This window comes from Manis pentadactyla, chromosome 4 (genome assembly GCF_030020395.1).
Source record: "Manis pentadactyla isolate mManPen7 chromosome 4, mManPen7.hap1, whole genome shotgun sequence".
NCBI lineage: Eukaryota > Metazoa > Chordata > Mammalia > Pholidota > Manidae > Manis > Manis pentadactyla.
This window is the reverse complement of record NC_080022.1, coordinates 169,039,047-169,065,869: the sequence shown is the minus strand read 5'-3', so window position 1 is coordinate 169,065,869 and position 26,823 is coordinate 169,039,047. Positions and strand designations below refer to the sequence as shown.

At 35.7% G+C, this 26,823-nt stretch overlaps 1 protein-coding gene across 5 annotated transcripts; it reads left to right on the top strand.

The window, feature by feature from the left end:
* On the top strand, window positions 1-24,283 carry TOP2A (DNA topoisomerase II alpha). 5 transcript variants are annotated; one of them, XM_036930512.2, is made up of 36 exons: window positions 1-124; window positions 970-1,125; window positions 1,348-1,438; window positions 1,729-1,792; window positions 4,138-4,283; window positions 4,525-4,622; window positions 4,843-5,055; window positions 5,390-5,563; window positions 5,748-5,849; window positions 5,958-6,095; window positions 7,352-7,490; window positions 8,541-8,698; window positions 8,998-9,123; window positions 9,431-9,541; window positions 9,666-9,771; window positions 9,858-9,967; window positions 10,198-10,290; window positions 10,690-10,804; window positions 10,906-11,027; window positions 12,214-12,362; window positions 13,626-13,857; window positions 14,053-14,187; window positions 14,295-14,495; window positions 14,679-14,874; window positions 16,178-16,269; window positions 16,371-16,535; window positions 16,656-16,739; window positions 17,483-17,665; window positions 17,961-18,051; window positions 21,254-21,403; window positions 21,621-21,747; window positions 21,862-21,905; window positions 22,317-22,454; window positions 22,871-23,070; window positions 23,383-23,514; window positions 24,026-24,283. In XM_036930512.2, the coding sequence occupies exons 1-35, from the start codon at window positions 104-106 to the stop codon at window positions 23,509-23,511; spliced, it is 4,599 nt and encodes a 1,532-aa protein (XP_036786407.2). In that variant the 5' UTR covers window positions 1-103; the 3' UTR covers window positions 23,512-23,514; window positions 24,026-24,283. The 5 variants fall into 5 exon arrangements, with proteins under 5 accessions (XP_036786407.2, XP_036786408.2, XP_057357449.1 ...); XM_036930513.2 differs by having other exon boundaries at window positions 23,383-23,519; XM_057501466.1 differs by having other exon boundaries at window positions 22,320-22,454; window positions 23,383-24,283.
* Window positions 24,284-26,823: the final 2,540 nt, after the last annotated feature.

The following is a 26,823-nucleotide window of genomic DNA, read 5'->3' as shown; positions in this document are numbered from 1 at the left end:
ACCGACTACCGTCTGGGTAGAGGCGCATCGTTTCTCAGCGGTCTCGTGAGTCCTACTGGTTTAGTCGCTTGCGGAGTTCTCGAGTCCCCTCACGGCAGTCACCATGGAGGTGTCACCACTGCAGGTACAGCTCGCTCACGGAAGAGGCGGGTTGCGGAGCCTCAGCGCAGCCCGGCATCTCTCTGGCCGCCGGTGAGGCGTGAGGCTCCTGGGCTGTGATCCGGCCGCAGCCGGCGGGGAGGCCGTATCCCCCCGAGTCTCCTGGGCTCGGCGTAATTGTGAAGATGGTGAAAGCCCGTTATGATGTTAATATTGAAGTATTTTCGGCTAATCTGGCTTCTAGGGTGTCACGTGTTGCTTTCCTGTTTCTAGGGACAGGATTCAGTTGGTCCTGAGGTAGTAGATCTGTGTTATAAAGGCCCGCGTGTGACTTTTAGCAGCAAATATTGATGCTTTCCTTTCCTACACTTGTGGAAAATGGGATTGAATGTCCCTGACCTTGGGAGGTGCAGAGCATGGCACTGGTTCCCCCAGAGGAGCCGCCAGGCTCGAGCCTCCTCAAAAGAGGACCTTCCGTTGTTCAAAAGGTTAACGTGGCCAGAGGATCGAATCGGTAGCCTCCCTATCGGCTACTGAACTAAAGTCTGTTATGTACCTGGGACAATATAGACACTCAGTAAATATTTATGGAATACGTGAAAGAAGTGGGCGCATTTTATCAATGACAAAACATTCAAGCAATATATGTCCATGTCAGATACACGTGGTGAGATAACGTATATTCAAACCGACACCTGGGACCTGGTTGCAGTTAAGTTGCCTTCTTTGCAAAAAAACCATGTAAACTCCACGAATACCTACTAAAAAATTGTAATTTGTTTTAAGGTGTTCAGTCATGTTTTGTTTAGGTTCTGATAAACCTGATTCTGGTTAAAAGTCCCTTTTCTTCAATTTTTTAAAAATTGCTAGCCTGTGAATGAAAATATGCAAATCAACAAAACAAAGAAAAATGAAGATTCTAAGAAAAGACTGTCTATTGAAAGAATCTATCAAAAGAAAACACAACTGGAACATATTTTGCTCCGCCCAGATACCTACATTGGCTCTGTGGAATTAGTGACCCAGGTAAAAACCCAGCTAATTAAATTTCAGTTACCAAGAAGTTAAAATGAATACTTACCAGGTTAATTTTCTATACATCATGAGCTTAGTGTGTCATGTGTCGCTGAAACTGGTCTAAGTTATATATATATAGTAGTATTTAATCCAGAAGGCTCACAGTAATCGTGCTAATAAAACAATACAAATAAGGGGAAAAGTAATTGTATTTCTTTGCCTTATTTCTAGCAAATGTGGGTTTATGATGAAGATGTTGGCATTAACTGTAGAGAAATCACATTTGTTCCTGGTTTGTACAAAATCTTCGATGAGATTCTAGGTGAGTAAACTCCTCATATAAAGATCTAGTCAAATCCTTCATAAGTATCCTTGATAACAAACCTTCTGTAGCCAAAGCTCCTATTGTTCTCAACAATAGCTGGCAGAAGTGACAGCAGTCTACTGGAATCTTAAGAAGTAAATTCTTTCCTACAAACAGTACTATGAATAAAAATTGATAAATTAATACCTTGTTAATGCCACTCCTGTCATGTTTGAGATTATTTTCTTTCTATATCTTAATGTTTTTAAAAATAATTTCTTACAAAAGTGTATTTTATTTTCTTTTAGTCAATGCTGCAGACAACAAACAAAGGGACCCAAAAATGTCTTGTATTAGAGTCACAATTGACCCGTAAGTCTCTTGCTTAGTCTTCTGTTATATAGCTTACTGTTACTGATAGTTGCAGTTATTTTGATTTATAGTAAAGTTGGCTTTTTTTAAAATAAAAGTTTGCAAAAATACAGGAAGGCAGAATGCTAAAATGAACAATCTATGATACTTTCCACCTAGGTCCAACAATTATCAACATGTTGCCATATTTGCTCCATCTATTTTTTAATCATTTCAAAATAAATTGCCTTATGACATTTTAGTACTATATACTTCAGTTAGCAATTACAATAATTGTATTCTGGAATCTGGAGCTTTAACATTTTCTCATGATGCTATTCAAATAGTGAACCAGCAGGTGGTGACAGAATAATTTGGTCTGATATTACTGGTTATAAATACTGGGTGTCCCTTTGTGGATAGTCAGGGTGCTTGTTTCACCTTTTTATTAGCCTGACCTGTTATGACATATGCTATACTTCAGTCTCTTTTCTAAGTGTTAAGTGTTAATGATGTATGTACTTGAATGCTCCTAAAGACTTGATATCATAGTCTTTAAAAAAAATGTTGAGCTTAGGGTTAGTCTCATTTTGTAGATAATACTAAGTACTACTGTTTGAATAAGAGCTATAGCATGTGTCCATTTATAACTAAAATGTGTTATCTTCTGAGACTTAACTTAAAATAACTAAGATAAGTCCAAATAAATTTTTAGCATTTTTTTGGTGAGCCAGGAAGTTTACAGTTGATGTTTTTTTCCTTTCATATTTGTTTTGCAGTTGCTTTGTTGGGTGGGAAAACTATGGGAGCTAGTGTTGTGGGGCAGCAGTGTCTGGGGAGGTCTCTCCCAGCATACTAAGTGAAACCTCAACCTGGGTGGAGGAGGGTTCTTGACTCTGACTGAGGACGAATTCTTGAAGAGGTTGGACAAGTGTAGGTAAGGAAAGGAATTCATTAGAGCAAGAGTAGTAGTGAATGGTAATAAAGAGCAAGGGAGAGGGAGGAGGGTTCATTGAACTCCTGCTCAGCATAGGGCAAATTCCTTGCCAACTTCTGAAGGCAGAGTCACCTGGTGTCAGTATCCCCTCGAACTGCATGCTGTGGAAACTAAGCCCCTACTACTGGATTTGGGGGAGCCACAGAGTACTGGATGGAGTGAGATTATGTTCTGAGAATTTCCCAAAGCAAAAGAAAGGAGATTTTCAGGCAGGCTACTAAAGAGCATGATCGTACAGCTGCAGTCCAGTCTTTGTCACCCAGGTTATGGGAACTTGCAATCCCAAATCAGAGATCTTCCCTACGTGTCTGAAGCTGGACAGAGAGAGTGAAGTGAAGTCTTGTGCTTATGTCTAGAAAACTGAATGAAATAGCAAAGTAACAAAGACACTTACCACTGGAAAAAGAGGTCTCTTATTAACCTCCCAAAAGGCTTGGAAGGGTACAGAGACAAAACACACTAAATTGAGCATCAAGAAGGCTTTATTTAAAGCAAAGTACACACCCAAAGGAAGGGGAGTTCAGGCAGCCTCAGAGGAGGACTGCTTAAAGGCTTAGGATTCTGTCTTTAAAGGATTCAAGAATGGGGCAAAGGGCCAGGGGGGCATCTGCTTGACTGTGGTCTCATGATGTCTATCTCTGGTGAGAGACATTATGTCACCATCCATAGTCAGTCCTCTAGATATTCTGTAAGATAAACTTAACCCAAGGAATTTCTTGGTCCTGTTTTTCTCCAAGGTAGTAGTTACCCTCAAGCAGTGGGGACATATTTAGGACTACTTGTCCTGCCTTGAGATAGGGACAGTTGTTGGCTGATTTCCATAAAATATGTTAGGAATAACTCCCTGGTTATTAAAATAGAATCTTAGCCTTAAGATAGAGTCCCTTCTGTCCTTACTGTATTACACTATTTATATCGGCATTTTTCATCATAGGCAGGGAAAGCGAACCATGATGCTTGTCCTACACCAGGACAGTACAGATGATCCTCTTAAAAGCGGTATAATAATATTGTTTATAAATATTGTCCTTTTCTTTCCATTGGGCATAAATTATTTCCCTTTATCCAAACATTTTTAAATTTCATGTTTTTCAACATTATCAGTGTCTGCCCAGGTGTTGGAAAAGGGTTATTTTTTTTCCCTCTTGGCTCCTATTTCAGGAGTGTCAGGGACTAAGCATGATGGGAAAGGTAGTTAATGTTGAATTTCAGAAGGTATATATGAAAAGGAATCCTAAAGAAATTGAGACTTGTGGATTTATATATTTTGTATATTTATATGTTCTGGTAATAATGATATTTAAATATAAAAAATATTAAGCACTAGTTTAACATTTGTTTTACAATACAAATTTCAATCTTTTCTTAGGGAAAACAATTTAATTAGTATATGGAATAATGGAAAAGGTATTCCTGTTGTTGAACACAAAGTTGAGAAGGTGTATGTCCCAGCTCTCATCTTTGGACAGCTCCTAACTTCTAGTAACTATGATGATGATGAAAAGAAAGTAACAGGTACAGTATTGAGAAAAATAAAGAACACGCTTATTGCTGATATAAATACATCTTTTAAATGACTGTCTCCGGCATCAAGGTTAAAAATATGGAAATCTATAATTGAATAGTATCACTAGTGATTAAGAAATAAAGGTGTCTGAAACCAATATAAGATTGTATATCAATACTTCAATTAAAAAAAAAGAAAGAAAGCTGTTAAAGAGATAACAGTTAAGTAGTATTATTTTTATTTGCTCAGGTGGTCGAAATGGTTACGGAGCCAAATTGTGTAACATATTCAGTACCAAATTTACTGTGGAAACTGCTAGTAGAGAATACAAGAAAATGTTTAAACAGGCAAGTAAATCAGTATTTCATGCCTTGATTACAGATTGTGCTATAGCAATTTATAGTTACATTTATGGTTGGTTTAATATAATTTATAAGCTATTAAATCATGGAAAATATTCATGAACATATATTAGGTAATTTTTTAGGAATTACAGATTTGTGTTACTTAGTTGTAGTTTGTGAGATTATTTGAATTTTTCATCTTTTCAATTCTTTGCTTCCATAGACATGGATGGATAACATGGGGAAAGCTGGTCAGATGGAACTCAAGCCCTTTAATGGGGAAGATTATACATGTATTACCTTCCACCCTGATTTATCTAAGTTTAAAATGCAGAGCCTAGACAAAGATATTGTTGCACTGATGCTCAGAAGAGCATATGATATTGCTGGATCTACTAAAGATGTCAAAGTCTTTCTCAATGGAAATAAGCTGCCAGTAAGTATTTTCCTGAATGTTAAGGACAATGAGGGATTTGTGATCATTATCAATGGCAAAGTTGACTTTTTATTCTCCCATGTTCTTACTACTTCTCAGATATGTTCCTGAAAAGAAAACAGTATACCTCATTTTTTTAGTTAGCTCATTTTAAATTCACTTACCTTTCTCAAAAGAATCTCCTAAATAAATTCTTTTGTGCCCTTTAATGACCTTTGTCTTATGCTCATCAGTGAACAACCATTTTATTAGTCTTGAAAAATCCTTATGGTCTATTATTGAATTTACTTTTTTAAAACTTTCTTTAATACCGTTACTGTTAATTCCTATACAGGTAAAGGGATTCCGTAGTTATGTAGATATGTATTTGAAGGACAAGGTAGATGAAACTGGCAATCCATTGAAAATTATCCATGAACAAGTAAACCACAGATGGGAAGTATGTTTAACCATGAGTGAAAAAGGCTTCCAGCAAATCAGCTTTGTCAATAGCATTGCTACTTCCAAGGTAATTTTATTTTTGAATTACTAATCATGATTTATCTAAACATGTGTTAATTGATTTTATAAAATGAACTTGAGTATTTGATTAGCATGGCATAAAGGAAGCTAAATTAGTTTTTTAAATGTTTGATTATTATTAATAATTTTGAGGATACTGAGCTTTGGAGTTTGGTATTTTTCCTCATTAGGGTGGCAGACATGTTGACTATGTAGCTGATCAGATTGTGACTAAACTTGTTGATGTTGTGAAGAAGAAGAACAAGGGTGGTGTTGCAGTAAAAGCACATCAGGTATGGTATTTTAACAGTTTTCATTTTCTAAAGTCAAGGGAGAAGGAAAAGGCTATATATAAAGCATGAGTAAGTTTTAGGTGATTTTAATATCAACTTTTACTGCAGGTGAAAAATCACATGTGGATTTTTGTGAACGCCTTAATTGAAAACCCAACCTTTGACTCTCAAACAAAAGAAAACATGACTTTACAAGTCAAGAACTTTGGATCAACATGCCAATTAAGTGAAAAATTCATTAAAGCTGTGAGTACTTAGAGGGAAATTAGAAGTACCTTGCTTTATTTTCCATTGCCCTTCTCACTTCGGCAGGAATAAAGATTCTTCCCACATGTATTGTCACTCTAAAAGGCAATCTGAAAAACAGCATTTACCTCCCTGGTATTACCAGGGCCTAAATTACCATCTACGTGCCTGTGTTTCCACATTACATATCAACATTCAGTTTAGGATCACTTCTGAATTCAGACCATTTAACTGTTTACCAAACTTTGAATACCTAAAGTTGCTCTCAGTCTGCACATCCAAAACTGTGTTGGTTCACTCCATATTCACTGACCTCCATACAAAGAAATCCCCCACCCCGCCCAAAACAAAACTATTTCCTGTCTTGATAAAAGGCCCCCATCAACTACTAGGTTGCATTGCATAAACAAGAAAGTTGTGGGGCTTGAGGGGTGTGGTTCATATCCAACCAATAAGAATCGTATCTTGGGTCCCTCAGTTGCCTCCCACTATTCTTTATGTATTACTATAATAGGTTCTTAATATTCATACCTATTCAGTCCTTTCTTTACAATGCTCGGCATAATCTTTTTGTGTTGAGACACATTTTTGTCTTCCATTTTCTTTTGAAGTCTCAGTGACTACTTTTAGAAAATATCCAAGTTCTTTAATTTGTCCTATAAAAACCCGGCCATCTCCAGCCTTATTTCAGTACCCCCTTTTCCTTTTCAGTCTTACTGGCTTTAAGTTACTCAAGCACTGTATAGTCTTCCCCTCCTTAGAGCTTATTCACGTGCTAAGCCCTCTGCTTTAAATGCTTTTCACCTGGCTAAACTGCTAGAGGTCTTAAATGTCATTTCCTCAGGAAAACCTTTACTTTTCTATCACTCTCCCCAAATAGGTTGGTTCCAACACTGATCATATACATTTATATGTAGCACTTTTCACTTATCCATACCACTTACCTCTTGTAATTTCTCACCATATTTCTTTCTTCCTTGTGTCTTAAACTCTATGAGGACAAGAACCGTGTCTAACTTGTTTTAACCACTGGAGGTTAGTGTCTGGCATAATATAAATATGCAGTCAGTAAATATTTGTTGAATGAATGAACCCAAAGGAACCTCAGTAGTGATAAGCTGAGACAGGAAGATGTGCCACTTTCTGTCCAGAAATTACTTATCTACCTCTTTTCAATCTTTGAATTTTTTTTTATAGGAGTTCATTTGTATTCTAGATTTCTAACAGAACTCTTCTTAACATAATCTCATTTTCAGGCAACTGGCTGTGGTATTGTAGAAAGCATACTGAACTGGGTGAAGTTTAAGGCCCAAGTCCAATTAAACAAGAAATGTTCAGCTGTAAAACATAACAGAATCAAGGGAATTCCGAAACTTGATGATGCTAATGATGCAGGTACACATTTAATAAAGTTTCCAAACCTTTAATCTTGTAGCTTAGTTATTTGTTTTATTTGTTAACATGCTCTAGATATTTTCCCCTTCACTCTTAATACTTTAATAGAGTATTTCTACTTTGGTAAAAGTCAACTGATTACCTCTTACTGAACATTTAGGTCATTTTCAATTTTTGTGTATAAAGAATACCAAAATGATTATTGTATTGGGGTATAAAACAAGAATGTTTATATAATGATCTCTTATTAAAGTAGGGAAGGAAAGTTTTTCTCAACCCTCTTTGGTCCCTGGCTGGATCTGAAAGTTAACTGACAAAGACAGATTAACAAGAAAAAAAGATATATATTTATTTAATTTAAATTTTACATGACACAAGAGCTTTTATAAGGAAATGAAGGCCCAAAGAAATGGTTAAATTAAACCTGGGTGTTTTGATACTAGGTTTGATGACAAGTGGAAAGTTGTAAAAGATACGCTGGGGCAGAGTATCAGCTAAGTATAGTGAACTTGGGGAAGCTCCGCAAGGCCTCTTTGTTCAGATTCTTCTTTGTGTCCCTCTGTACTAGAGATAGGAATGTTCCTTTCCTCTGGGTGTACAGAGGGCCCCTCTCACATGAGGGTCTTATGACCTGCTTCAGGGGAGAAGGTTGGGGGACAAGGTCAGAGATCTTCCTGCTTCTACCATTTTCTCAAACTTCTGCAGCTTAAAATATCAATATGCTAGGGTGCCATATTTTGGGTTAGCATGTTCTAAACCCTAACACTAATATATTTTTTAATAAAATATGATCAAATGAATGTGCAGCAGCAGTATAAATAGAAATTAGCCAAGAAACTTAAGATTTTTTTTATTTACAATGAACTTCAGCTAAAATACATAACCGAATTAACATGACCGAATTATTAGCTCCATTTTGATTCCTAAGCTAACTTGTTATGAATTGTAAATTGTTTCTGTTTTATCACAAAACTTTTAACAGCATGTCTGATTAGTGTATTTGAGGTTGAACTAAATATGTCAATATTAATCTGTGTCTTTTTATTTTAGGGGGCCGAAACTCCACTGAGTGTACTCTTATCCTAACTGAGGGAGACTCAGCTAAAACTTTGGCTGTTTCAGGCCTTGGTGTGGTCGGGAGAGACAAATACGGGGTTTTTCCTCTCAGAGGAAAAATGCTCAATGTTCGAGAAGCTTCTCATAAACAGGTAGAATATAAAACTGTCTTTAGAATCTAAATCTAGTTTTATAATAATACAAGACTTCATGCTTATATTTCACGCCTTCATTGGGCACTTTGAAATGTATTTTAGTTCTTGTTTTAAGAAATTGGGTACATTACAGTGTATCTTAACATATTTCTGACTTATTAAAGTATAGGTTAATAACTCAAAAAATTCTGGTCTGGAACTCAAGAAAACCCAAGCAACATATACTGTTATATTTCTTTGTTCTTTTCAAATTTGTAAACAGAATAATGCATTTTGGGGGTTTTTGTCCATTTCAGATAATGGAAAATGCTGAAATTAACAGTATCATCAAAATTGTGGGTCTTCAGTACAAGAAAAACTATGAAGACGAAGATTCGTTGAAGACTCTTCGTTATGGGAAAATAATGATTATGACAGATCAGGTCAGATTTGCTTTCAAATATTTTAGATTGTTACACAATCTAAATTTAAAATGTCTTATTATTATATTGCTTCCCTTCAATGAAAGGAAATTACCCAACTTGGAGGTTTATTCATTATCTCTAATCGACATCTAATCAGGTATTATGCTTATATCATGTGTATTACATATACGCATTGAGTGAGTGGATTTGAATAGCCTTTCAATGCCCATAGAAAAATTCTGAGAAATTACCAGTAGGTGAATCATAATTTTTTTTTAAGTTTCTAAATAGTTGTTTGTGCTTTTGGTTTTCCAAATATTTCTAGGATCAAGACGGTTCCCATATCAAAGGCTTGCTGATAAATTTTATTCATCACAACTGGCCCTCTCTTCTGCGACATCGTTTTCTAGAGGAATTTATCACTCCCATTGTAAAGGTATGTTAACTTCTTAGATACCAAAATGGATATTTTAAAGCTATAATCCTCAACCTTGATATGCATATAATCCCAGTGATGTATGTGGAATATAGGGGACCCAGCAATGTGTCCTTTACCACAGGTGTCTAAAAATAAGCAAGAAATGGCATTCTATAGCCTTCCTGAATTTGAAGAATGGAAGAATTCTACTCCAAATCATAAAAAATGGAAAGTCAAGTATTACAAAGGTTTGTAATGAAAGCCTACAGAACATTTTTGTTATATACCACTATACAAGATGATATGGAGTAACTTGGTGTTCTTGGTTCTGTAGGTCTGGGCACTAGCACTTCGAAAGAAGCCAAAGAATACTTTGCAGATATGAAAAGACATCGTGTCCAATTCAAATATTCTGGTCCCGAAGATGATGCTGCAATCAGCCTGGTGAGTTTGAGTTGTATTTCATATATCTCCTAGTTTTATAAATCACTGCTTTATCTAATCAATTGAAACATTTAAATTTTTATGTAATGAATGGAATATTTTCAGTAAGCATATTCTAGAGGAAAGAACTAGATATTTTAGAAAACTGAGTTTTTGTTTTTTAGTTTTTATATGAGATATTTTGGAACCTATTAGTACCAGTGACCTCTTTTTCATCTTCTAATTTTTAGGCCTTCAGTAAAAAGCATACAGATGATCGAAAGGAATGGTTAACTCATTTCATGGAGGATAGAAGGCAACGGAAATTACTTGGCCTTCCTGAGGTAAAATTTTTAATATATCCCACAAAATGTACTATTTACAGACTTTCTAGGGTTGATATAGCAAAGTGAAGTTACTGGGTAGTCATTTCAGTAAAAAAAAATTAATAATAGATAACTATACAAATATTCTTATTTAGACTGCTGCATAAATGTATTGGGCCTAAAATTACACAGGCAGTTCACTCTTTCTAATTGTGCAGCAATTAAATTTGCTTTATCTTTAAAACATATAAAATACTTCTGCATAATTTTATGTTTTTTAAGGGATTTGAAGAATTATAGGAATGATAGATATACTGAGGTTTCTTTGCTATATTTTTGGTATTAATAAGCATTGTTAAGACCAGTTACCTTCTTTATTTTAAACTAAATCATGTAATACTCTCTTTCGTCCCTCAGGATTACTTATATGGACAAACTACTACATATCTCACATACAATGACTTCATTAACAAGGAACTTATCCTGTTCTCAAATTCTGATAATGAGAGATCTATCCCATCTATGGTGGATGGTGAGTTCCAGTTGATTAGTCTGTTTTTACCATGACAGGAATCAAAGCCCAGAAATAGTTAAATTGAGGATACTAATATTTGCAATCGTTTTGTTTTGAAGGTTTGAAACCAGGTCAGAGAAAGGTTTTATTTACATGTTTCAAACGGAATGACAAGCGAGAGGTGAAGGTTGCCCAGTTAGCTGGGTCAGTGGCTGAGATGTCCTCATATCATCATGGTGAGGTAAACACACAATCCATACTTTTCCAGAAAGCATTATTGCAGAAATACCTGCAAAATCATTCTCCAAATACTTGGTGAAAATGTAAGTTGGTACATAGTAGAGAACAATTTGATAAAGTCTATCAAACTACAAATTACCCTTTCACCTAACAAGTGTATTTCTAAAAATAATATTCCTGTAAGAATAATCATAAGTCTACAAGGATCTGTGTTCAAAGAAATTTACTGATCTTTATTATTATAACTTTGTGATGCCAAAATTGAGACATAAAGATGTCCATCAATTGGAAAATTGTTACAGATTTGTGACACCATCTATACATGGAATCAGTGATAAAACTGAAGTAAATATGTATGTACTAACACTGAAGAATGTCTATGTTCTATTGTCAGATGGGGAGAAAAAGAGGCAGAATAATACTAAAGCAAATTGTCTAGTAGGATGTGCTCCATATTGTTAACTTTGGTTTATCCCTGGCAATGGGAAAGCACAACTTAGATTTTCTTATCCCTAGAAATTGGAAAGGGAAGCTTTCCAAGTTTTTATATATGTCTGAATTGTTTGACTTTACACAAACATATTCCTTATTTATTTTGATAAATTGCTTTTTTTTATTATGTTTTAAAGAATTAGATTGCCTGTAAGTTTCTAGAACTTTAAATGTAATGATTGTCTTGCTTGTTGATTTCAATCAAAATATAGTGGGTACTCAGTAAATGTTCACACAACAAACATTTTTTGAATGCCTACCGTGTATTAGGTATACAAAGATAAATCAATTATGTTCCTTACCTTAAAGGTGTAATCACAGTTTAACATGAGGGCCAACATAGACACACACACACACACTCAAAACTCAAAACTATACTGTCTAGCAATGCGTATTTGAAAAGAAATGAGCAAAGTGTTGTAAACAAAGGAGGAAATATTTCATTCTGCTGAGGGTGAAGAGAGGAGCTATTTTCAAGGTTGAGTAGGACTTGATAGATTATTGGAAGGCAAGAACCCTGAACTTGGTAGAGGTTGGGTTTAGGTACCACATCTGGTGTGTATTTATCTGGGAAAAGTCAGTAACATCTGTACCTCATAGAACCTTAGATTATTGTAAGGCTTAAGTCATAATAATGGGTATATATTATTAAAAGCCTACAGATCAGATTAACGAATCTTCCCCTCCCTCCCCAGATGTCACTAATGATGACCATTATCAATTTGGCTCAGAATTTTGTGGGTAGCAATAATCTGAACCTCTTGCAGCCCATTGGTCAGTTTGGTACCAGGCTGCATGGTGGCAAGGATTCTGCTAGTCCTCGATACATCTTCACAATGCTCAGGTGGGTGTGCTTTCAGTTTCTAGGGCATTGCTGTTTTCCAATTTTGAAATAATGTTGAGATTTAGTTGACTAAAAATTTAAAAGTTCAGTTAGTCAGAAAATGTACTTTTGATGCAGGTGCTTAGACTATTAATTTTTTTTTAACTAGTTCATTAAAGCTTAACAATGCTACTGCTACTCTTTGTAATAAGCAGAAAGTCAAAATTCTGTTTCACTTTGATAGCCATCACCACTGTGCCTCAGAAGTATTGTTTCCTTGCCAAACTATAAATGTTTTTACTTCCAGTTCTTACATTTTCTTTCTGTTCTTTGTATAAAGCAATGGTTCTTAACCAGGGTAGAAATTTGCTTCCCAGGAGATGTGTAGCAATACTTGGAGACATTTTTTATTGTCATGACTAGGGGAGCTGTACTGACATCCAGTGGGCAGTAGCCAGGAATGACTGCTAACACCCTACAATTACAATACCCAGGACATCTCCTGACAGCAGAGAATTATCTGACCCAAACCATCAATAGTGCCAAGGTTGAGAAACCCTGCTGTAGAGTTTGGGTCAGAATAAGAGGAGCTTGATTCTTCCTAAATACCACAGTTAAAATTTTTACTTCCTATACAATTATATGGAAAGTACATTATGAATGGTCAACTTTCAGCTGTCATCTTATTCAACCTTACAGCAACATTGGGTACAGTTTAGTAAAAGCTAAAGCCCTGTTTCTGCTAAGCAAACTCTGTATGATCTGTGTGCCTGCTTCTCATATCTTTTGATTCCATCTTAAACCATCTCTACTCCAGACACACCTGGCCTCTTTTCCTATATGCAAAAATGCCAAGTACACTCCCTCTTCAGGGGCTTTTACTTACCGGTTCCCCTGTTGCAGTGCTCTTTCTCCAGGTAACCACATGGCTCATTCCCTCAGACTCCTCTCTGCTCAAGTTTTAGCCTTTTAGAAAGTGCTGCCATCCCTTAGCACCTCCTCAATCACTCTTACCTACTTTATTCTTAGCATTTATCCCATCACCTGACAAAATGTATATGTTCATTATATATCCCCCAGTAGTAGAATAGTGAGCTCCTTGGGGCCGGAGACTGTCTTCAGTGCCTAGCACATAGAAAGCACTCAAAAATATTGTTAAATGAACATTATCAGTAAAGCCAACATAATTTTCATGTGTAGGTATGAGAACACATGTTCTTTTCACAAATTAAGTATCAAAGCCAGTATTTTTGTAAAATAACATTCTTTGATTGTTTTCTTTAGCCCTTTGACTCGGTTGTTATTTCCACCAAAAGATGATCACACATTAAAATTCTTATACGATGACAACCAACGTGTTGAGCCTGAATGGTACATTCCTATTATACCCATGGTGCTCGTAAATGGTGCTGAAGGAATCGGTACTGGGTGGTCTTGCAAAATCCCCAACTTTGATGTTCGTGAAGTTGTGAATAACATCAGGTGTTTGATGGATGGAGAAGAACCTTTGCCAATGGTAACTATTCTGTGTGTATTAGGAACCTTAGTTTTCTTCTGGTTTCAATTCAGTTGATTATATGGTTAAAGGAGACACAAGTAGAAAATTTATTTCATACTTTAAAGCTTGTTAGATTTACTATTCAATGCTATCGTTATTTCTGTTTTCAGTATCACATTCAGAAAACATTCTTTTTTAAAATAACCAATTTAGCTTCCAAGTTACAAGAATTTCAAGGGTACTATTGAAGAGCTGGCTCCAAATCAATATGTGATTAGTGGTGAAGTTGCCATTCTCAATTCCACAACCATTGAAATCTCAGAGCTGCCCATCAGAACATGGACTCAGGTAATTTCTTAAGATTTTTGTGATGGGACAGTTTTTGTTCTAATGCTTGTTGAGTATTCAGGACCCTGTGTTGTACAGACTTACAAAAGTCTTCTTTCTTTCTTTAGACATACAAAGAGCAGGTCCTGGAACCCATGCTGAATGGCACTGAGAAGACGCCGCCACTCATCACAGATTACAGGGAGTACCACACAGACACCACCGTGCGGTTCGTGGTGAAGATGACGGAAGAAAAGCTGGCAGAGGCAGAGAGAGCTGGACTACACAAAGTCTTCAAACTCCAGACTAGTCTCACATGCAACTCTATGGTATGTCTTGTTTAATGAAAGATGTGTTTCCATTTGTAGTAAAGATTAGTACCAATTTTAAAAGGCTATCTCAAGTCACTTTTACATTTAAAAGTCATATCTACATTAAAGTCATATCTCTAAAACTATTGAAGTTTAGCCAATCTGCCTATTCTTGGCTCTAATCTTGTTTTTCTCTTTCAGGTGCTTTTTGACCATGTAGGTTGCTTAAAGAAATATGACACAGTGTTGGATATTCTAAGAGATTTCTTTGAACTCAGGCTTAAATATTATGGATTAAGAAAAGAATGGCTTCTAGGAATGCTTGGTGCTGAATCTGCTAAACTGAATAATCAGGCTCGCTTTATCCTAGAGAAAATAGATGGCAAAATAATCATTGGTATGTTTTTGGAATAATATCTACCTGTACTAAAACTTCCTTTAAACATTTTTGGTAAGAGTAGTGGTGTGAGCAGGACAGGGGGTGCAAAATCCATTTAGTTCAGCTGGCTCCAAGCATTTCATTCAAATACCTATTAGGTATTTATAGTTTGAAAGATACAGCTTTTTCTAGATTAAGCATCTTGAGAAATTAAGATTTAGTTAATGTTTAGAGAGCTGAAAGAGGTCCCTGTGTATACTGATTGATCAAGAGAAGTGATACTAAGTCTCATGGGAGAGAAAAAAAGGCTACAAGGAAGATAAAAAAAATAAACTGTGTACTTGAGACTGGAAGAGTCTTAGGGATTTTTTTTTTTTCTAAGACATTCTGGGAGCAACTAAATCAGGGTTTAAGTAACCAGAAAGAAAAGCTTTAACCAAAGCCACAGAATAAGGAAGGTTAAAAGAAAGCTCAACTCTGTTCAGAGCTAACTAGGAAAACTAGATTACTAACTAATAAGTTACAGTAGCAAGTCCCACATGTGGCAACATAAGTTCCTGGTGATTAAAGGATAATTTTCAGGTGGCACGCAATAATGTTTAACAGTTACATGTTCAGTTTTTTGAATATTTAAAAAAATAGTAACACTAACATAGCAGCCTCTTCATTTCACCAATATTATTGCTTAGGGCAAGGCTAAAATGAGTAATATGAATATGGCTTGAAGAAAAACAAAAAGTAAAGGTTGTGTTTAGTTAACCGGAACTTATAAAATAATAGGGACTGCCCAGTCTTAAGGAATATGTAGAGGGCCTAAACATGTATCAATGTCAAGTAAATTGATGAAATATGGTACCCTGAAACTCATTCTGCAATATCTATAGCTAATGACTCAAAAGTTTAACTGCAGTAGACATTGGAAGAGAAGTATTCTAGAAAAGGGGAAAAGATGTAACTTTGGAGAAATCAGTGTTTGGGTGGGTGGCACTAGAAACTTGCCGAATCAAATGTTGAAAATTTTTTTAAAATGGAGTGTACTTGAGGTTAGAGGCTTATCAGAAAGAAATAAAGGTTTTGATTGTCTTGTTCTTTTTAAGAGTTACTATGACTAGCTCACCACCTCATACATGATTTGACTGCCCCCTTGTGGTAATTTACATTTGTCAGTGGTTTAGGGGGACTTGATCTCTGTACAGATTTTTGCAAGACAAAAACAACTGATTTCCAATTTTAATCTTTTGAATTAATATAGCAAACCTTATCCTTTTCCTAAAATGTTGCTCAAAAACCACCATCTCTGTATACATTTTTTTTTTAATAGAAAATAAGCCTAAGAAGGAGTTAATTAAAGTTCTGATTCAGAGGGGATATGATTCAGATCCTGTGAAGGCTTGGAAAGAAGCCCAGCAAAAGGTAATTTGTTGGTTAGCATTTTTCTGTATTAAAGGTTGTGTATGATCTGATGTCTGTGTTTTGTGTTTCCTATTAAAGCTACATTTTAATTTTTCCTTTAGATTCCGGAAGAAGAAGAAAATCAAGACAGTGATAATGAGAAGGAAACTGAAAGGAGTGACTCTATAACAGATTCTGGACCAACCTTCAACTACCTCCTTGAAATGCCTCTCTGGTATCTCACCAAGGAAAAGAAAGATGAGCTGTGCAGACTAAGAAATGAGAAAGTGAGTTAATGGGATGTTACATGTTGCTTAGTTATGTTCTAATGGTCAGAGTAAAAACTGTGCTTCATGAAAATGGTGGTTGCTCACATAAACTGACTCCTAATTTTCTATTTTATGAAGGAGCAAGAGCTAGAAACATTAAAGAGAAAGAGTCCATCGGATTTGTGGAAAGAAGACTTGGCTGCTTTTATTGAGGAGCTGGAGGTATCTAGTTTATAATACCCATGTTAGAATTTATTAATGAAGTAACATACGCCAGCAATATACCTCTTTGTCAAGAAATTTCATAATTAGCAATAGAAAGAAGACAGGCTTACAGAAAGATTCCAAGATAACACAGAAAAGCTTTTAAAAACTAGTTAGAATAAAGTAAATGATGCCAGGAAACATACTACCTAGTTTTTTGAACAAAGACAGGAAAGGGTTGGAATTGATTTTTGACTTATTAGGACTGAGAAAATAAAGAATTTAAATATAGAAGATGACACATCCCATCCACCTAGTCAACTAAAGAGGACAAAAACAATTTACCTTCAGGGCTAGCTAATCAGTAGTTTCAGAAGAGCCTTTGTTACCTAAATCTCACTAATATGGTTTATTTTGTAACATTTTAACATACAAAGCATTTCATAAGTTAAGCTAAAGGTTAACATGCAAACGTATATTATTGAACTTCAGTGTGAATATCCAACTTATAATCAATTGATTGGATAAATATGTAAGTGGAATCACATCCTCTTATCTTCTCAAGTTTTTCAGAGTGTACCTTAAATCTTCACTGTCAGTGGTATACTTAGTTATAGAACAGCTTATCACAAATCTATATTAAGACAACAAATTAAAATCAGTTTTACTGTTGCCATTTATTCTATCCCTATAAAGTAACATAAATGTAATTAGTATCTTTGTTAGCTTAAAAACTTGGTTTCTTCTATTCCTTTTGGTAGGCTATTGAAGCAAAGGAGAAACAAGATGAACAAGTAGGACTTCCTAGGAAAGGGGGGAAAGGAAAGGGGAAGAAAACACAAATGGCTGAAGTGTTGCCTTCTCCGTGTGGAAGAAGAGTCATCCCCCAAGTGACAGTAGAGATGAAAGCAGAGGCAGAAAAGAAAATTAAAAAGAAAATTAAGGTAATCTAGAAAACCTACACATAAAATACTTTAAGCATATTTCCACTTAAAATTAACAAATTATAAAATTTCAGATCTGTAGTTTGGGATTTATCCTATATCTAATCATAATTTCTTATGAGACTGATTTTTTTTTTAATGTTTATGTATCTTGAAAAAGTCATACCTATATTTTTATTCAGAGCTCTTAACTAAAACACAAAGAAAAAAATCACTCTTGGACTAGATAATATATTTATATATTTGATCTTACATTATTCCAAATAATAACAGTTTTCGTTTTGCTATCTTTTAGAATGAAAATAATGAAGGAAGCTCACAAGAGGATGGTATGGAAGTAGAAGGCCTGAAACAAAGATTAGAAAAGAAACCGAAAAGAGAACCAGGTATTAAATTTTAAGGAAAATGGTATAGGGTTAAGATTAAAGTTGTGTTTGTTACCAAGTACATTCCATATGGATTGTTCCGTAGGTTCTTTTTGAGTAACATGAAGGAGGCCTATGTCTGAAGTATACTTGAACCACCTAATAGTGTGCTTGGGATTTGATTTATTTTTTAAGAGATCATTTTATAATGAAATAGTTTGTTAATTTAGCAACTTGAATTCCTTAGTTGGGGTAAAGAAAACACTAATTTATTAAATCTCACTTTCTATCTAGTTTTGAGGTTCTAATATAGGTAATATTAAATAATATATAGTATATATTATAAAGCTTCCTGAGGTCAGTGACCATATCTTAGGCATGTTTGTTTTATCCCTAGAGCTTAATACCATGCCGGGATATAGTTACTCACTCAGTAAATTAAATAAAATTAACAATTCTATTAACCATTTGATTATGCCTTTACTGAGTATCTATATCTACCTTTTTCTAACTTCTTCATTGAGATAATCACATACCAAAATCACCCATTTAAAGTGTACCGTTCAGTGGTTTTAGTATACTCACAACATTTTAAAACAATGATCTTGTCCCAGAAAGAAACACTGTGCTCATTAATTGTCACTCCCCAGTTCTCCCATCTTCCTCTCTCTCTGGGCAACTACTACTAATCTACTTTCTGTCTCTGGATTTGCCTGTTCTGGACAGACCATGTGAATGGAATCATGTGATTTTAGAATGTGACCAAATCATATTCTGGCTTCTTAGACTTAGCATAATGTTTTCAATTGTTGTCCATGTAGTAATATGAATCAATACTTTATTTTTCCCCCCAAAAAACAGTATTTCATTCTATGGATCTACCACATTTATTTATTAGTTGATAGGTTTGGGGCTTGTTTCCACTTTTTGGCAATTGTGAATAATGCTGCTATGAACATTTGTGTACCAAGTTTTTGCGTGGACTTGTTTTCATTTCTCTTGCCTAGGTACCTAGGAGTAGAATTGCTGGGTATATTGTTTTTCTGTTTAACCTTCTGAGGAACTGCCACACTGTTTTGCAAAGCAGGTGTACCATTTTACATTCCCACCAGCAAAAGGTGAAGGTTCCAGTTTCTCCACATAACAACACTTGCTAATTGTCTCTTCCATTCTAGTCGTCCTCATGGGTCTGCAGTGGCATCTCAGTGTGGTTTTGGTTTGCAATTCCCTATTAGCGAATGATGTTGATCATCTTTTCACATGCTTATTGGCCATTTATATTTCTTGGGATAAATGTCTATTCAGCACCTTTGCCATTTTTTAATTGGGTTATTTGTCTCTTTATTATTGAGTTAGTTGTAAGAGCTTTTTTAATATATTTTAGGCACCTTCCCTTATATATGATTCTCAAATATTTTCTGCCATTCTGTGGATTATTTTTTGTGTTATCTTTGTGTCCTTTGATGCATAAGTTTTTACTTCTGATGAAGCTTAATATATCTATCTTTTTTTCCCTTTGATTGCATGTGCTTTGGGTGATATAGCTAATCTTGTGACAAATCCAAGGTCATGAAGATTTACCCCTATGTTTTCTTCTAAGGGTTTTAGTTTTAGCTCTTACATTTAAGTCTGTGATCCATTTTGAAATTAATTTTTGTGTATGACATAGGAAGGGAGTCCAACTGCATTCTTTTGCATATGGATATCTAGTTGTCCCAGAACCTTATGTTGAGAAAACTTCTTGCCCCACTGAACCGTCTTCACCTTTGTCAAAAATAAATTGACCATGTCGATTATAATTCCAAAAAAGTAATCGATCGTAAATATTACTGTTTATTCATGGATTCTCAACTCTTCCATTGATCTCTATGTCTACTTCGGTATCTGCCTTTGATAGATAATGTGTGCTCAGTTCTGTTGGGAGTACAAAGATGAATTGGACAAGTGGAAACATCTTAGCACTAAATAAACATGTTGTATGTGCCCTACTGTATAAAATAATTTATGAGTCTTATACTGCAGCACACATTTAACTTTAAACCTAGTTAGCAATCATTTAGCATATAAAACCAATGAATCAGTTAAGTATTTTGAGCACTCATGTTCCTATCACTGTTTCAAATATTGTGAGGGACACAAGTGGGCGTTCCCCCCAAGAGGTTCACCAGGGAAGTAAAAAGCATAGTAGATGCTAGCCATAGATTATCACATAGACTATGGCAGCTTTGTGAAAGTGGGTTAGAGTTTTGAAGACTGGGTAAGATTTATGTATTCTAGATTGAGAGAAGGAAAATGGACATGAGATAATGAAAGGCCCACTTAACAGTGGGGGTTTTATACTGGGAAATAGTAGAAAATAGTTAAACCAGATTACAGAACTAGAAAACCAGGTTGTTGGTGGAATATAGATAAGATTAGATTCAACTAGGAAATATGGAATTGATAGGTATACTGACAAGAATATGAAGAAGGACTAATTCAGACTGATAAGGAGACAGCCTGTGTAATCTTTGGGCCAAGATGAGGGAAATAACGAGCAATAGATGATTATGAGAGACATTTAAGGAAATTAACAAGACTTAGTGACTAAACCTCCTTACTCGACCATTCATTAAATGCCCCTCAAGGTTTGGTCCTAGCCATTCTTTTCCCTTTTAATTGTCTCCCCTGTCTTGAATTCAGCAATAACCTGATGATTTCCTTGATCCATTCTTACCCTTTTATGATCTCCACACTACAACCAGAGAGCTTTTAAAAATACAAATCTGGTCATATTTGTTCCCTGCTTAAAACAAAATCCTTAACAAGACCAGCCACTGTATCCCTGACTTCTGCTTTCCACCATAAGGGATTTCCCAGTTTCCCGAAGGCACTGTGTTTTCTCACAGGGCCCTGGTACATGCTATTCCCTGAACTGGAGTGTTTCATCACTCACCTCCCTGCAACTAGTTAACAATTTTTTAACCTTCAGATCTCAGATCAAGTATCTCTTTCTTAGAGAAGCTTCATATTATAAATACACACACCTATACCACTTACTTATGGGATTAGATGGCCAAGCTATAAGATCCACAGGAAGAAGGACTACATGTCTTTCTGTTCACTGTTGTAGTCCCAGTGTTAGCACAGAGCTCAATAAATATGTGAAAGGTGGATGGATGACAGAAGGAGAAAAGTGTGTCTAAGAATATATAAAGGTGGTTAATAACTATCTCCCTTCTAGGTACCAAGACAAAGAAACAAACTACATTGCCATTTAAACCAGTCAAAAAAGGAAAGAAGAGAAACCCCTGGTCTGATTCAGAATCAGATATGAGCAGTAATGAAAGTAATTTTGATGTCCCTCCACGAGAAACAGAGCCTCGGAGAGCAAGTAAGGAAACCTGAGAAACATGCGAGATGTGCTGGAAGATTTGAATGGCCAATACATTTCAGGGCATGTAAGCCCAGAAATTTTATCTTAAGAGCAGTAAATTTAATACAATTTTTGAAAAACTAAGGTATCTTTTAGGAAACAGAGTTGAAGTTTAAATCTTCACGAAATGTTTCTGAAATGGATTAACTATTTCTCTTTGATTCTTTGTTTTTAGAAGCAAAAACCAAATTCACAGTGGAGTTGGATTCAGATGAAGATTTCTCAGATTTTGATGAAAAAGATCAAGACGAAGATTTTGTCCCATCAGATGCTAGTCCACCTAAGACCAAAACTTCCCCAAAGTAATTATTTTCTCTAATACGGATTTTATCATGATTCCTTTTAAGTAGTCAGTGTATTCTTTGTCGTTTGACACATTTAGAATTTGCTTGTCAGGATGTTATTTTTTATTCTAGACATAGCAACAAAGAACTGAAGCCGCAGAAAAGTGCCACATCAGGTATGTATTTAAGTAAAAATAGTGAGACATTTGCTTTACTGGGTCAGTGGGGTCCAACTGGGTTCTAATCTGGACTACATTATCCAGGGCCTGCTTTTGAAAATACATGTGGGTTCTTACTTAGATTTACATTGATATTCTTCATTAGGTTTTAGTTTTGCACATAAATAGGTTCTACATTTAACACACAAAAAGTAATCGTGTGCTTTCCAGATACTGTGCTTGGTGCTAGAGATACAAAAAATAACATTTTTTGTTTATGAGTAATCAAGAAATTAGAACAAAGTTATAAGTGTGTTTTAAAATATTCCAGGAAAGTCACAGCCTTGGTGTTTAAGTAGGAATCTGTAGCAGGGACAAAGCAGGAAACAGTTCCCTGTGTTGCTCATGTGCAGTTTTCCTTTCCACTAGAAGAACTGGAGGTAGCAGACCTTGATGCTGGTGAGGCCGAGGTCAGTCCTGCAGGCTCTCCTGCTGCCGGTTTCCCGGCTGAAACTAAAGCTTTAAACCCTGTTTCTAAAAAGAATGTGAAGAAGACAGCAGCAAAAAGTGAGCCTAAATCTTTGAGATGGGTTAATATTAGAATTAACTCACCAGCTGCCACATGTCAATTTTAATTTTTTATTACCAAAGTTTACTATTGATACTGAAAAATCTTTTCCAAATGAAAGCAAATCTTTAGATGTTTATAACCAAAACTGTGGTCAAAAGGTTTTTAAAATCACATTTCTCAAAATTCCAGACATTTATAATTCATTTCTATGTTGGGGATAGGATTTATACACAGTTGCAAATGTTAATGTATATACCATACCTATAAAAAAACTGAATGCTTAAGAATACTCGATTCCCTAATGTATTTTCAGCTATATTAGATGCCTTTTCCTATGTTAAGCAGTCAACGGGTTGCTAAAGAAAGTCCCCAGTGTAGGAGTGACCATAATGGAATCTGCATTGATTTGCAGGTCAGTCTTCCACCTCCACTGCAGGGGCGAAGAAACGGGCTGCACCAAAAGGAACCAAGAAGGATCTGGGCTTAAATTCTGATACCTCTCAAAAGCCTGATCCTCCCAAAGCCAAGAATCGCCGCAAAAGGAAGCCATCCACTTCTGATGATTCTGACTCTAATTTTGAGAAAATGATTTCTAAAGCAGCCACAAACAAGGTGAGTATCCTAGTCAGTCTTTTTGCTGTAGGTGTTTTGAAACACATCGACCAAACTTTGCTTTGAATAATTTGGCACACTTTTAAGAAAATAAATTTAAATTCCATATCATCAGTTTTGACTGTATATAGTTGTAACAGCTAAATTAATGCCACTAATTAATTAGTCAATGAGATGGTTGCCTTAGATCTATTTCTTACTGCCTATTAGGAGGTGGAAAACTTCTTGAATTATAATCTGTTGATATATTTTTTTACATTGAAATCTTGCTGTCAGGCTGGCATTGTTCAAATTACTTGGGCTTTCTCTTAGAAATCCAAGGGAGAGAGTGATGACCTCCATCTGGACTTAAACTCAGCTTTGGCTCCTCGGGCAAAATCTGGACGGGCAAAGAAACCTATAAAGTACCTCGAAGAATCAGATGAAGATGATCTGTTTTAAAATGTGAGGTGATAATTTTAAGTAACGATCTTACGGAGCCCAAGACTGTTTTAAAGTTACCTGGATATCTTCATTTCCTCCCCTCTGAATTTAGTTTGGGGAAGGTAGTTTTAATCCAGAACCATCAAAGTGAAGCGTGTAGAGCCCAAATGTCCCTCATCTTTTTATAACACTGTCTAAATAGTGACCATCTCATGGGCACTGTTTTCTCCTCTGCTTTGTGTTTTGTGTTTTCTTTTGTCTTTAAAATCTGATTTTAAAGTTCTTCTGAGTTAGTAGTATTGTCACTCAGCATAACGTAGTTTATTGACCATTTAAGCTAAAATTAGAGCACTTTAATATGAATGAAAGTGTCTACTTTGCCTTCTTTCCTACTTTTAGTAAATATAAGATAGGGCATGATTAATTATGTTTTATCTTAGTTTATAAGTAATTTCCCATCAGATAGAACTTTATATTTCTAGTACAAATACTCCCCTCTCTGACTTTTTTATGTGCTGAATTTTTGTTCCAGCAATGAGAAATTGCCCATATTCTTCATCAGCTTTTAAGTATCAGCAGAGGCTGAAGAAAAACTCCCCAGCTCTGTCTGTAGCCTCACCAGTCAATAGGATGAAGTTAACTTGTAAACTTTTTAAGACTTTCCTGCATTGTTACATGTGTGTGACCTTGAGTAGTGTTATTAATGTTTTTGTAAATATTTACTGTGTTTTTTCAGTTTCACTTAATTCTAACAGTTTTGTACTTTAATAAAATGTTCTAAACATTTCAACCCATTGGTTGTCCTTTTTACCCCTTGTACTACATCCTTTTTCTTGTTCTAATATATATATCCCTCTTCACTTGCTCTTGAGAAGGAATCTGACCATATCCTGATGTGCCTAACAGCCCTTGGCCATGGTGATAATGTCTGAGAGATAGGCACCATGACCTAATCAAGGCCCATCAAATTTTTTCCTGCAATTTTGTACATGAGTACTAAGTTCTTCATCTTCACACTAAAAAGGCCTTGACCCTATATCAGGAAATAGTTTTAAATATGCTTGTCCTTTTCAAAATGATTACCTACTTTTAACAACTATTTTGATAACCAGGTCAACTACTTGATCATATCAGTAAATTACATTGTGGCAACTGACTAATCATTAGAAGAAAAACAAAAGTTAGATAAATCATACTAAAAAGACTCCAAGAGAACACATTGATTTCATTCTTTAAGCCACTGGCATTCTAGGAGATAATTCTAGTGCTGATAAACGTGGAGGTTATATACATTTAGACCCTTATAAAATGTTATTTCCTATGCATATGAACATTGCTTAAATGTGCATTAAGTCAATTATGAATTACGAAAGAATGGTTATTAAGAAAACCAGGGATTCAAAAATTGTAATAGTTCATAAACGATACAATGAGCTGACCAAGGCTTTTTGTTTTAGAAGATTCATTGCATCCCACCATTACACTGGAATTTTTTTTTAGTGACTTCTGGCCATTTTCCCTAAAACCCAAACAAAGGTTTTTAATTAACTTTTCTTCTAGAGTAATAGACATATATCTGTTCTTGCCTGCCCAGTATCTCTTTCCTCAGTAATTCCACTCTTGGAAAATTATTGTGAAGTCTGAAAAATAAAAAGTTGTGTCCAAAAGCATTTATTTTACTTGCATTGGTGAGAAACTGGGGACAGCATAGATGTCCTGCAGTAGAAGAACTGGTTAAACTGGTACATCTTTAACACATTAACACATATTACACAACCATTAAAAGCATATCTTCATAAAATGTTTAATAGTATAGGAAAGTCCTTATTTTGTGTTGAGTAGCTGGGGGAAAAAGACAAACTATGCTATGTAACGTCAAAATTCACTAAATCATATAAAATGGTACAATTTACTATGAATTGTACCACAAAAAAGGGCTGGGGTGGGACCTGACACTGCATTTACTAATAAGTTTACAAATGATGTCAGTATGACTGGAGACCCTACTTGGAATATTAAGGTGTAAACTTCATACCAGGGCTTCTGTGTGGCCCCTGGACCAGTAGACCCAACATGATGTGAGAGCTTGTTAGAAATTAAAATTATCAGACCCACCCCAGAACTATGGGGTAAAAGCAGTTGTTTTTCACACATGCTCTAGTTAATTCCAATGCATGCCTACTGCACATGTCAGCTGCTCTTCCCCTGGAATAGATTTGGGTGATTTTTGTTTTCTTTGCATTTTCCATTCACTCGTGCTGCTCCACTGCAAATCTGAGCAGGATATCTGCAAACTTGAAAAAATGATGGTTAATTGTATGTGTCAACTTGACTGGGCTAAGGGATGCCCAGATGATAGCTAGTGATACACTGTTCTAAGTGCATCTGTGGGGATGTCTTCAGAAGAAACATCAGTAGACCAAAGATAACCCTCACCAAGGAGGACAGAGAGGGCAGATAACCAATCTGTAGAGGACCTGAACAGGACAAAAAGGTGGAGGAAGGGTGAATTTGTTCTCTCTAAACTGAGGCATGTATGTTCTGCCCTCAGACGTCTGGGCTCCTGTACCTTAGGCCTTGGGATTCAGATTTATATCATCGATTCCCCTGATTTTCCAGCTTGCAGAGGGCAGATCATGGGACTTTTCGGTCTCCTTCAGCCTCCACAGATAAGTAATCTCTTACATGCATACAACTATACCTATATGTATACACACAGACACACACTACATATATCTTATTGGCTCTGCTTTTTTCTGGAGAGCCCTAATAGAAACTCCAAAGTCCATTTTTGGTACCTAAAGAACCCAGAGGACCCCAGATAGTGGATATGCTGGCCCTATTCTAAATGCTGCAGATAAGGTCCCATGGAATTGCTCCTTTCTTAGGAATCATTCACTTGATTCCCTTTCATTAGGAGGACTGACTTCTGATGTGGTCCTGAAGATAGTAATAGAATACAGTCATGTCCATCACAATGAGAAGAGATAGATCCTAAGTATGCCGTGTCTTTACTGGAATCATTAAAACTCTTGAACAAAGAGCAGTTCCTTGCTGGCACAGTGTTTGCTGCTGAAGGCAATTTGAACTCTCATAAGGTGGTTCTTGCAATGTGTAATTCTTAAGTCAAGCCGTGCTCATGCATGAATTAGAGCAGACACGCATACAGGAAACGTTGGTGTAACTACCCTGCCTTCTAGATAAGAATGACTTATGTACACACCAACTGGCAATAATTGACAGCACTGTAGATCAGTTCAATGAAACAACGTGCTTCCTAGAAGTAGAAGATGTGTTGCAACAATGTCAAAAATATTTAATCAAAAAATA